Source organism: Mytilinidion resinicola (genome assembly GCF_010093595.1).
Source record: "Mytilinidion resinicola strain CBS 304.34 unplaced genomic scaffold BDZ99scaffold_8, whole genome shotgun sequence".
NCBI classification, from domain to species: Eukaryota; Fungi; Ascomycota; class Dothideomycetes; order Mytilinidiales; family Mytilinidiaceae; genus Mytilinidion; species Mytilinidion resinicola.
The window spans coordinates 1,009,317-1,020,573 of NW_022985444.1; the positions used below are offsets into that span (position 1 = coordinate 1,009,317).

Sequence of the window (11,257 nt, forward strand, 5' to 3'; positions counted from 1 at the left end):
GACGCCAGGTTGGCCATGCTGGTCAGCGTGGAGGGATGGTCCGCTCTAAGCACCCGCTCCTTGGCTTCCAGCGCTCGTTGATGCATCGCCTCTGCTTCACTATACCGGCCTTGCCAGTCTAAGACTAGTCCAAGGCTGTTGAGGCTGCTGAGCGTATCTAGGTGTTCTGCTCCTAAAATGGTCTCCCTGACCTGGAGAGCGGCAGAACCTATCTCGTGCGCCTTGTTATACTGTCCCATCTCGCTTGCATACCATGCCGCTTTAAAGAGCACTGACGCCCATGCCTCTAGCGCTTTTGCGTCCTTCGGCTGGTTGTTCACCACAGCTTGAGCGTGCGGAAACAGCGCCTGGCACACTGGCCAGTTCTCGGGTCGCCCTACCGGGTAGCTTTCGTCCATGAGCACTGCATACGTCGCCTGCCACAGCTCCAGTTTGTTGTTTAGCGCCAGCCACGTCTTGGTCGAGAACTGCACCAGCCGGTGCATCTCAAACTCAAGTCCGTCCGCGCTCATCTTAACTAGAGAATAGCTGGTCAGCGTATGAATGTCATCTTCAAAATCGGCATCCTCATCCTCATTCAGCTGGTACTTGTCGTGAAGAAGCGACTCCGGAATCCCCTGGCGGTCGAAGAGACTCATCAGCGACAGCAACCGAGCAGCCGTCGGCATATTGGTCCGGATATGCTCGAACGAGATCTGCCAGGTCGCGATGATGGAGTTGGACGCTCTGCCGTCCCTGCGGCTGTCTCCCACGTCATTTTTCAGCAAGCGGACCCGGTCATGGTCGCTTCTGCACACTTCCTCTACATATCGTGAGACGGTCATGCGCGGCGCTCTCTGCCTGACGAAAGCCGCCGCCTGCGTTATGGCGAGGGGCATGCAGTCGAGCAAGTGGACTAGTTCCACAGCATTCTTCTTGTCCGCGCCAGCCCCAAGCTTCTTCCCAAGAAGAGCCAGCGCATCGTCATCGTCCATCAGTTTAACCTCGATAACGGTAGCGTAGCTGCCCGTCAGCCTGTATGCTACGTCTTGGTTTCGAGACGTCACAAGAATAGACCCGTTCGGCGATTGCGGCAGAAAGTCCGATAGCGGTTCCGCTGCTTGACCCAGATTGCCCGCTGCGACAGCTTGGTGTCTAGAGAGTGGCGGGAAGAAGACGTCTGAGTCATCAGCATTGTCGACGATCATCACCCACCGTCCGTTGGACTCGTCGCACAGCCAGCTGCAGACGAGCCGCAGAACGTCCGCCTTCGGGTTGTCCCAGCCCTCCATCCTCGTCACCTCGGCGATTCTGTGGTATCCCTCCTCGAATCTCGCCTGCGTGCCCGCGTGCACCCAGAACACCCATGTGTCCGGTGATTCGTCCCGCACCTGGTAGGCAAACTCGATGGCAACCTGAGATTTTCTGTGCAGGCAATTAGTATTGATTCTACAGCTGCGAGCTGCAGCGCTCACCCAACGCCGCCGAGGCCAACCAGCGCCGCGCGCGCTGCAGGCCTCGCGGAGATCTGGCGTATCTTGGTGAGACTGTCGCGACTGACGAAGTCGTCGTCGCGCCGGAAGGGGACCGTCGAGGAAGGGGTGGGAGGCGGTAGGGTGTAGCCTGGGGACGGACGTTAGGGTGGATCGAAGCTACTTGGGACGTAAAAGAGTGGTTACCTGCTGATGGACGTAAAAGAGTGCTTACCTGCTGAAGGTTTCGATGAAGCAGCGGCATGGTATGTCAGCGTTTGGACATAGCCTCGAATTACTGCTGTTATCTTCTTCACCTGGGCGTCATACCGAAGGCTCCGCAGGGCCTTCCTGCCTCTTCTAGCCCAAGAATCACTTGATGCAGGCAGCGCGTTCTCAATTACTTCATCTAGCGCTTTTATCTGCACGCTACACCCTTCCACCGCTGGAAGAAGTGCCCGTTTGCTTTCATCCTGCAACGATCCAGCATCGATCGCGGCTTTCGTCTGACGGAGGGCATCTAGTAATACGGGCAACTCAGATTTGATGTGACAGAACGCTTCCGGGATCTCCGCAATCGTAGACTGATATTGGTTAAGCCGATTCAGAACCCGGGTGCCGAAGTCGATCAGTTGAATGATGTTGGCGACGATGCCGACCACGGCTAGTGCTTCGGCCATCGTCTCGACGTCTTGGAGTAAAGTAAGTGTATCGAAATGCAGACTTCCCAAGAGATAGTGAGAGCGTAGGGGCGATATCAGGCAAAGCCTTAAGCCAGCAGTGCAGAGGCATCTGGTCCATCTTCAGCTTGACGAGGCAGAATATTATCACGAGGCTGAGATAGACGCTGGCTGCGTTGCTTGGCTGTGAGCCTCGGCGCCTACACATCGGAAATACATTCAGCTGATACTCACCCTCCTTCATCCAAATTATCCGCCCATGGACTCTATGGCGTTCGCCATAGAGTCCCATAGAGTCCGTGGGGCGGATAGTCTAGGTAGTCGCAAATGGGACTCAGCTAATTATAGAGCGAGACCAGCAGTGAGGAGGACCGGCTGTTATGAACTTCTCGTTCACCTAAAGACAACTCCTAATAAGGTACCGAGAGGGTACTTGTATGGTTAGGCGCGAGCTTACCTACGAGGTTATGCCACGGGCTGACACGTGACACGAGGTACGTAGGGGTCGACGTTAGAACGGTTCCTAGTTATGCTTTAGTCGTGCGAGACTTATCCTGACTGAAAGATCGTCAATCGTATTGTACCTAAGTACAACTAAGATAGCTAGCAAGATAACTTAAGATTAAGTACGAAGAAACGAAAGTACAAAGGGAATCCTCACAACTTATATAGCCTTTCGCCCTTCATACAATTTAGTCCTGCGTCTCTCCGCCAAGAGGGAGCAACGAGAGCGGCTCGCTTGAGTCACGTGATGCCCTTTACCTTCTTCCTTCCTCGATCCCTGGTCCGGTCGTCTTTCCGCGAGTAGTTCCTGCCGTCCGGCAGCCTCTCCCATGCCTTCTTGTCATCCCAAGGTATCCCCTTCTTGGTCTGGGGCTTGTTCGTAACGCCCGCCGGCTCTTGTTACATCGGTTTTAAGGAAATGCAGCCCTAATATGTACTTCCCGATATGGTAGTGAGGCTCTGAGGCTCGGATAAGGCCCTTTTATAAGCATCAAAAGTGATAAGAGCTCGATAGTGGTGCTGTGGTGAAGGAATTCTGTTACGCCATGAAAAGATGTGCTCCGCAAATCAAGCGCGATGGCGACGATGCGACCGTAATTCCTAGTAGGAGGGGTCTCGAGTGTTCAGGAGCGGCCACCGCAAACAACTTATACAGAACTGTGGGAATAAGTGATGTGTGCACAGGAGCGACTTCATCGACACTACCATTCCTTCAATCCAATTATGATTGGCCGCAGATGATTTTCTGGGTACTCCCTCTCTTTGTCTCCTTGTTCGACTCCACGAATTCCAGTCACCTTCTTTGTCCCATTGTCCTCTACACGCCAGTCACAGTCACGCCTATCCAAACACATCTATAAAACCCAGTGCTCCCATCTCCCACCCTCAAACCCCCACTCATTCCAAGTCCCCCAAAACACATAGAGCAAGCTAACTCAACACAGACCTAAATGTCTCACGGCACCCCCGTCCCCTCCACGCACATCGCCAACCCCTCCGACCGCCTCTGCCCCTTCTGCTCGCGGCTCTACACCGCCACCGGCCGGCCCGGCATCCATGGAACCGAAGAAGCCGGTACCCAGCTAACATGCGGCCATATCTTCGGCGCCCAATGCTTCGGTCACTGGCTGGCGACGACCAGCAACATGAAGCGCTGGAGCCAGTGCCCGACATGCAACCTCGCGAGCGCACGCGCTGCCATGTTCCAAGCTAACGCGCTGAGGCGGCCGAGCCACGACGCGATGGACAGCGTGACGCCTACAGGCCCGCAGCTGCTTCCTGGGATCGGGGCCGCGCCCTCTGACCCCGGGCGGTGGTTTGCAAGGGGTGGCGGTGGTCGAGGCAATGGTAGGAGGAATGGTGCTTTCGCGCCGAGGCAGTCGAGCTATGACTCGATGGAGGGCGTGGCACGCACGGGTTTCAACGGCCCTCTTTCGTATGGTGGCGTACTTGAGGAGATTGACCCTAACAGGACGTATGCGGGGTTTGGCGGCGTCGTTCATGGTAATCGAGGGTTCAGCCCCGATGCTATGGACGTAGACTCGACGGGCCCTGCTCCTCTAAGTGGTGGTTTCACGGGACCTGCTGCTCAGAGTGGTTTCGCCGCAAGGCCTGCTCCTCAGAATCGTCGTGCCACAGGCCCTGCTCCTCCAGCTGGCCGTGTCTTCGCGCGTCCACGCGGAGGGTTCGGTGCGCGCTTTCGCAGATGATCGCTGCGGAGCTCCTGCGCCACGTCCTGTAGGAAGCAGATATCCGCATCAAACTATAACCTCTAGCCCCGTTCTTCAAGCAGCTCTTCCCAAGAGGCTGAGCTTGTCCGCTGGACGTTCTGCTCTTCAGGCTATATCGGATGCCACTGTCCGTCTACCTGAGAAGCATTCTCTCCCATGGTCACCAGTGCACTGGCGCACCAATAAGGTAGTCCGATTCTATGGTAAGTAATTCTACGGTAAGAAGCTCGCTGGCGCGCAATCGAGGCACCCTGGAGGTGTCCTCCCCTTTTAACGTATCTTCTGAGCGTGTCGACAGTGTCGTGAGCTAGCAGAGGTAAGTCAAGTCTGTGATGTCTGTGAGTGGTGATGCTGTAGATCTTTGGATGTGGTTCGGGGGCATGTGCATGAGGTGGCTTAGAGATGTATGAGGCTGTTAAGCTCAGAATCTGATACCTTGTGACGCGTGTGCTATAATCAGCTATTGAGCAATGACATCGAGAAGTGGTCTGTGAATAGGCCGCCGTTCGTGTGCTTTTAGCATAGTGGTACGGCTGTCTGGAGTGGCTCATAGTGGTGGAGCTAGATAGAAAACCTATTGAGCGCTCATGCCGGTTTGGGAGCTCTAGGAATTCCGTCCTAACATATACTGTACATTAGAGTCTTCACTCGTGTGCTTTAACATGTGGATTGCGCTGTTTGTAGTGCTTTAAAGGTGCCAAGGTGTTAAAAAATGTCAGATTTCACACCCCTTTCAACATCCTCACGTGATCACTCAACATCGTTCTAGCAAGTCATCAAAGGGACATCGCAACATGCGCTTCAAATTAGAGCCTGACGATCTTACTTTTGCTACGTAGACGACACTGCCTGAGGTGCCTCAAAGGTGTATGAGAAAAATTCGAAGGAAGAATCTACTGGTACAGAAATGTGTGTCCAACCGCCTTTCCCTTCCGTCACCCGCAATGCAACCGAACAAGGCAAGAAAAAGCATTTCCGCATACGCCATCCCTTTACACGTTTATTGGAAAAGAGAGAGAGAGAAGAGAAAGGGAATATGATGAAGAAAGTAAGTTGGTGTTACATGGTTGATGCCGCGTGGTCGGTCTGGCCATCAGCAATCGCCAGCCGCTGCTTGAGCGTCTTCGCTTTCTTCGACATGCCCTTGCCTTTGCGCTTGGGCGCGCCTTCGATGGCGGAGACGGGCGTTGCGGTGCCCGAGGGCTTTGCACTGTCGTCGGCGAAATTGCCTTCGCCTATGAGTGTGTTAGTTGAGTATTCGGGAAGTTGTGGAATGGGATGGTGGGCTTACCTTCGTGATACATATCGTCCAAGCTCACGTCGGCACGCTTCTTCGCATTCTTGCGTTTCTTGCCTGGCGGTGCAGCCGCCTCCGCTGCAGCAAGCTCGGCTTCCTTCTTCTCGATTTCAGCAGCTTGGTCGTCGTCAGCGAGCCACATGGCGATGTCTTTGGTGCGATTCTCGCGAGAGCGGGTGTTGAAATCGACTTGAGCGCCGGCGCCTCCAGAAATAACCACGCGTTGCACTTCTTCCTTCTGCAGAGCACGCTTGCGGATGCGCTCCTCGATGGTGCCGCGAGTGATGAGACGATACACGGTGACCTGTCGGGTCTGGCCGAGACGATGCGCACGATCCATGGCTTGACTGTCGATGGTAGGATTCCAGTCGGAGTCGTAGAAGATGACCGTGTCTGCAGCTGTCAAATTGATACCAAGACCACCAGCACGAGTCGACAGCAAGAAGATGAAGATGTCCGGACGGCTCTGGAAGTCAGCAACTGTATCTCGACGATCCTCGAGTTTGGTAGATCCATCCAGCCGGCAATACTTGTAGTTGCGATAGGTCAAATACTCCTCCATCAGATCGATCATTCTCGTCATCTGGAAGTAGAGCAGTACGCGATGATCGCCCTTCTTGAGTTCCTTGAGCAGCGCGTCGAGCTTCGCAAGTTTGCCAGAATCGGTAACGAAGCGGCGCATAGACGGCACTTCGATGTCGGTGAAGCGACCCTTCCTATTCGTTGGTGGTGGCAGCATGCTGGTAGCGGGCATGACAGCTGGATCCACTTTCGATTGGATGATTGCCTGCTCTGACTTCTCGGAGACACCGTACAGTGCTTTACGCATTGGCACATTGAAGAAATGCCTCTGCTTCTCAGCAATCGCACCGTGACTAGCACAGTAGAGCTCGATGGGAGGAGCCGATACCGACGGTCTGGAGCAACGATCAATGTTGTCTAAGCCAGTTTCCTCAAAAGCAGCCTTAGAGATATTGAGCAAGTTGTACATGTGACCCTCAGCAGTGATTTCGGCGAGAGGCACCCTGTCTTCCCGGCCGACTATGTTCAGCATGGAGCGCTTTGGCTCAAAGACCGAGTCATCGTCTCCGTCAAACACAACACCAAGTCGACCACGGTGTTGTGGCTGTTGGTGTTGCTCGATGGCTCGCTGGAAGATATCCTTCTTGGCAATGGCCGATGCTTCGTTGGCTGACACGTCCGCAAATCGGAGCCAAGAGAAGGCTCCTGCTTGACGGGAAGACTCATGGATATTGTTGGGGTTCCAAACATTCATGAGGTTGTACAAATACTGCTCTTTGAACCCGGCCCTGGAATTCTCTGGACCGGGGATGTCGAGACGACCTCCATTGCGGCACACAAGTTTCGGCATTCGGATCTCAATGAGATTTCGTACGGAATAGCTCACATTGATATTCTGGCCCTCGCGCATGAAGGAGGCAGTCTCGGCGAAGGATGCGAATGAGAGTGGTGAGTTGGTGTCGGCTCGTTCGAACAAATCTGGATGATTGCAGACTTTGCGGAATTGCATAACCAAATTCATCAATGTGGAACTGTCTTGGTCATCTCCGACAACCTTCTCGATCAAATCCATGATGCTGATTTTGTTGCGAAGACCACTGTAGTAAGCGCGTTGTCGATAGGTGAGATCGCAAAAGACATCCAGTTCGATCTTGTCACCAAGCTCCTTCTGGACGTGCTTCTTGATACGCCTAAGCATGAAAGGCTTCAGGATCATATGCAATCGCTTGAGTTGGTCCTCGTTCAGCTTCGTGTTGCTCTGCGCATGGCTCTCGATGTCCTTGGAGAACCAATCGCTGAACTCGTCGTGAGAGTCGAACAGACTAGGCATGATGAAATGCAACAAAGCCCAAAGCTCTTGCATGTTGTTCTGAATGGGAGTGCCCGTGAGAAGGAGCCGATTGCGGCAGTGGAAGCCCAACAAACTCTTCCACCTGGAACTCTGGGAAGACTTGATAGCCTGAGCCTCGTCAAGAATCATGTACTGCCAACGAATTTTTTGGAAGTACTGGGCATCTTGAACGACGAGCTGATACGAGGTGACCAGAACATGGAAGGAGGAGTCCTTAGAGTAGGTGATGTGCTTTCGGTCCCAGAATTTCCGCAGAATCTTGCGGTCCTTGGCATTCCCCCAGTATGGAAGTACCTTGAGGTTTGGAACGAATCGGGCGATTTCCTGTTGCCAGTTGTGAAGAGTGGAGGCCGGTGCGATGACCAAGAAGGGACCCCAGATGTTGTGGGTTTCAGCGAGATATGCCATGACAGAAATTGACTGGACGGTCTTTCCTAGACCCATCTCGTCTGCCAGGATACCGTTGATGCCCTGCTCATACAAGTTGACCAACCAGTTGAGACCTTTGAGCTGGTACTCCTTAAGCGTGCAGTTGAGAAGGGCGGGTTGTGTGATATCCATGCTCTGCAAACTTGTGGGGTTCTGGAAGTTCATCTCGCCCTCATCAAAGTCTTGCATCTGGTTGCTCTGGTCCTCTCCATTGAACGCGCGAGCACGATCCTGAGCCTCTTGAACAGCGTTCTGCGCGTTGGCCATGGCGGCAGCATGGAGGACGCTCTCATCTTCGGCGTCAAAGTCAAGATCCTCAAAGTTGGTAACCTTGCCGATCTTTGCGTTGGCGTCTGCGTCTGGTAATGTCACCGTTGGAGCGTTTGGATTCGCGGATATGGCGGTTTGAGCAGCAACTGCAACATCGTCGGTGGATCGCTCGACCTCGTCAGTCTTGACCTTCTTTCCGATGAAATGGGAGTACAGCTCGGTTTGAGAGATCAGGAAGTTGAGCTTGCGCTTCTGTCGGTTGGCTTCGCGTTCAGCTTCCGCTTTCTTCGCATTCTCCAGCTCCTGCCTCTCGGCCATCTTGCGCTGGTCTCGTTCGTCGCGCTCGTTCCGCTTCCAGAACGAGAGCATCTCTCGCATACTTCGCTTCGCCCGGGCTTGTACATCCTTCATGCTTTTGTTCGTACGAAGCTGCCATCGCCTAGCTTCCTTGGATGCGAGCTGGGCTGTCTTGCGAAGGTTGGACTGCTTTGTGGATAGCGAATTCTCCTTGATCCGAACAACCTTTGGAAGATCCTTCTTTGCGATGTCCTTCCAGATCTGATTGAACAGGTTCTGATAGGCCAGGGAGTTGTACTGCGTAAGAACAGCGGGGCCTGAGTAGTCCTCAGTTTGGCTGCGACTCTTGAGTGCTTCTAGGCGAGCCTCCTCCCTGGGCGCGATCACGGGCAGCTCATCTCCTCGGTCGATGGCGGCCTGTGCGGCGGCAGCAGCGTTCTTCTCGGCTTGCTTCTGTTCCTTGGTCTTCTTCAAACGCGTGCCCGTCCTTCCGCGCTTTTTGCCAAGCTGTGGAGTATCGTCCATCATCTGGAAAGAGCTCATGGTGCCACCCTCGAGGTTCGGGGCGTGCGGCGTGACCTCTCGTATGTCGTGATTTGCGGTGACTCCCTGGAGTAGCTGTTGGGTTGCCTTGGCCTTCTTCTCTGCCTTTTGCGCTTCCCTTACACTCTTCTCCCGCTCTTCTTCAGTCTGGGCAGTTTGACTCTTTTTGATTGCCTCCTGCAGCTTGATTTGCTCATTCTGGAGCGTCTTTTCTCGCCGTCGCTTCCGCTGCATCTCCTTCTTTCGTTCTTTCTCTTCGGCGATTTCTTGATTCTGAACTTCTTGCCAAGCTGCCTGTTCCATTGTGCTGCTGTACTGCGCTTTCGATGCATCGCGGTGGGCAGCAAAGACATCGGCAAATCTATTAAGCTGGGCGGTTCGTCGACGCTGTAATCGCTGGTTAGTACAATGCACGCACAATATGGCGGTTGAGAACATACCTTGCGCTTCTCCAATTCAACAGCCTCAACCTCCAGTGATCGTTTCTTTCCCCGTTGCAGGTACTCAAGACGCTCTTCGTCGAAGCCAGGGATATCCACGTCGCTCATCTCCGTGGTCTCAATGCGAGCCACTTCGTTTTCCACTTCCTTCTCGTCGGGGATGGGTATATTGCGGGCTGGAGGATAATGCGAGTCGCCGTTGAGAATGACTTGGTCAAACGGCTGACGGGAGACTACGATGGTGTCCGCCATAGGAAGCTCGGGGGGCGCGGGTGATGCGAAAACCTCCTGCTTGACCTGGAGGGCAGTTGTTGCGGCCGGCTTCGCAGGCATCGGGGGTTGTTGAGCTGTGGGTGGAGGATGGGGCGCCGATGCAGGTGGCTCAGGATCAGAGCCAGACATGATGCTCGAAAGCGACATAGGGTCTGCTGTTCTCGCGGGGGCTTGTGTTGGAGTCTGCGATGGTGTTAGTGACGGAGGTCGCAGTGAAGTTGATGAGAAACCTCACCTCAGCCGTCGAAGGCCGTCGTGCGTAGTTCTGTGGCGGCACCTGAACTGCTCCTCGACCCATTGACTGGTATACCGTTGGCGATACGGGGGAATGGGACATGGTGTCCATCGGCCCTGCCGGATGGGCGAGGGCTTGGGGGTGATGCAATGGCGAACGATGAGGAAAGGCGTTCGCGACGGGTGAATGATAGGGCTTGTCGTAGGAGGCTTCCGGGGGGCGCGTTTCAGGAAAGCCGTACGAGTCTCGATTCTGCTATAGTGAAGAGTCAGCGTGATGATGCAGGGGTTGCTGGAAAAAAGTTTGGCGGCATACCTGCGGCGTGTAGTGGCCGTCGAATCGCGGCGTGCTTCGTCCTACGGTCCTGTCCCCATGGTCTGAGGTCGGGTCGTAGTACTTGGAGGCGGTGCTGCTGAAAGCCGACGCGATGGGAGGCAGGCCGGTGGTAGAAGGCGAGGCTGGCGGCGGAGGGCGGGAGTGAGGGTGGTTATAGCTGGGGTGGTGAAGCGGCAAGGGCGCAGGCGTGTTGGGTTGCGAGTTGGGTGCTCGATGGGTGGGCGAGTAACTGAAAGCTGTTTGCGTGGGCGAATGGGCCGCATTGTAAGCTGGCGTTTCCCCTGGCATCCTGTCACGGTCTCGCGACAAGCCGTCGTCTGCTTCATCGGCAGGCCGCTGCAACACCGGGTTCCGGAACATCAGAGGCACAATCGCGGACGGCGTCTAGGGGGCCATGGAGAGACGACGTCGCCGGCAAGAGAGGATGCGCGTCTTCGCGGCCACGGCTGGCGGCGAGGCTGGCGGCGGAGCGAGGGCGGCGCGCGGTGATGCGGCGCGGGAGCGGTGATGAGCGTGGGATGGTGGTGATGGCGACGGGCCTGGGGAAATGGGCGAGGGAGGAGTTGGGGAGAAACTGCGGGCTTCGTGGACTGGATCGTGGCTCTCGCGCCGCTCGCGCTATGTCAGCTTCCCTGGGTCGTCGTGCAAATGAGCAGTAGCCAGGTCTCCCAACACGGCCGTCCGACTTTTTCCACGACGAGATGAAGTTGGTGTGACGGGGGCGCAAGTCAGGACGGGGCAGCGCGCAGATGGGCGAGGGCAGGCTCTGCGAGGGCGACAGGTCCAGCGGGCTCGGCCATGATTCGAGGAGGATGACGGCCGCCCTCTCCGCAAAGCATGAGGCCCCAAGAGCAACGTGATGCCGCCGTGGTCCCGTCCAGACCAGCAGCATCATTGCT

General features: G+C 55.3%; 4 protein-coding genes across 4 annotated transcripts in view; 1 reads left to right on the forward strand and 3 right to left on the reverse strand.

The window, feature by feature from the left end:
- Positions 1–1,462, reverse strand: part of BDZ99DRAFT_291142 (uncharacterized protein) — a 2,841-nt gene extending 1,379 nt beyond the window's left edge. The window contains exon 1 of the mRNA XM_033714097.1: positions 1–1,462. Within this exon, the coding sequence (XP_033577887.1) occupies positions 1–1,271 (1,271 nt within the window). The 5' untranslated portion in view covers positions 1,272–1,462.
- Positions 1,463–3,585: 2,123 nt separating this feature from the next.
- Positions 3,586–4,671, forward strand: BDZ99DRAFT_475793 (uncharacterized protein; the record flags this gene model as incomplete). The annotated part of the gene is made up of 3 exons (XM_033722018.1): positions 3,586–4,324; positions 4,377–4,568; positions 4,664–4,671. The coding sequence occupies 3 exons, from the start codon at positions 3,586–3,588 to the stop codon at positions 4,669–4,671; spliced, it is 939 nt and encodes a 312-aa protein (XP_033577888.1).
- Positions 4,672–5,142: 471 nt separating this feature from the next.
- BDZ99DRAFT_441565 (helicase SWR1) lies at positions 5,143–10,646 on the reverse strand (the record flags this gene model as incomplete). The annotated part of the gene is made up of 5 exons (XM_033717774.1): positions 5,143–5,600; positions 5,657–9,461; positions 9,515–9,970; positions 10,023–10,277; positions 10,338–10,646. 5 exons carry the CDS (start codon positions 10,644–10,646, stop codon positions 5,425–5,427), a joined length of 5,001 nt encoding a protein of 1,666 aa, XP_033577889.1. The 3' UTR covers positions 5,143–5,424.
- A 34-nt stretch (positions 10,647–10,680) lies between these two features.
- Positions 10,681–11,250, reverse strand: BDZ99DRAFT_519602 (uncharacterized protein; the record flags this gene model as incomplete). Its single annotated transcript, XM_033725430.1, has 1 exon — positions 10,681–11,250. The coding sequence occupies one exon, from the start codon at positions 11,248–11,250 to the stop codon at positions 10,681–10,683; it is 570 nt and encodes a 189-aa protein (XP_033577890.1).
- Positions 11,251–11,257: the final 7 nt, after the last annotated feature.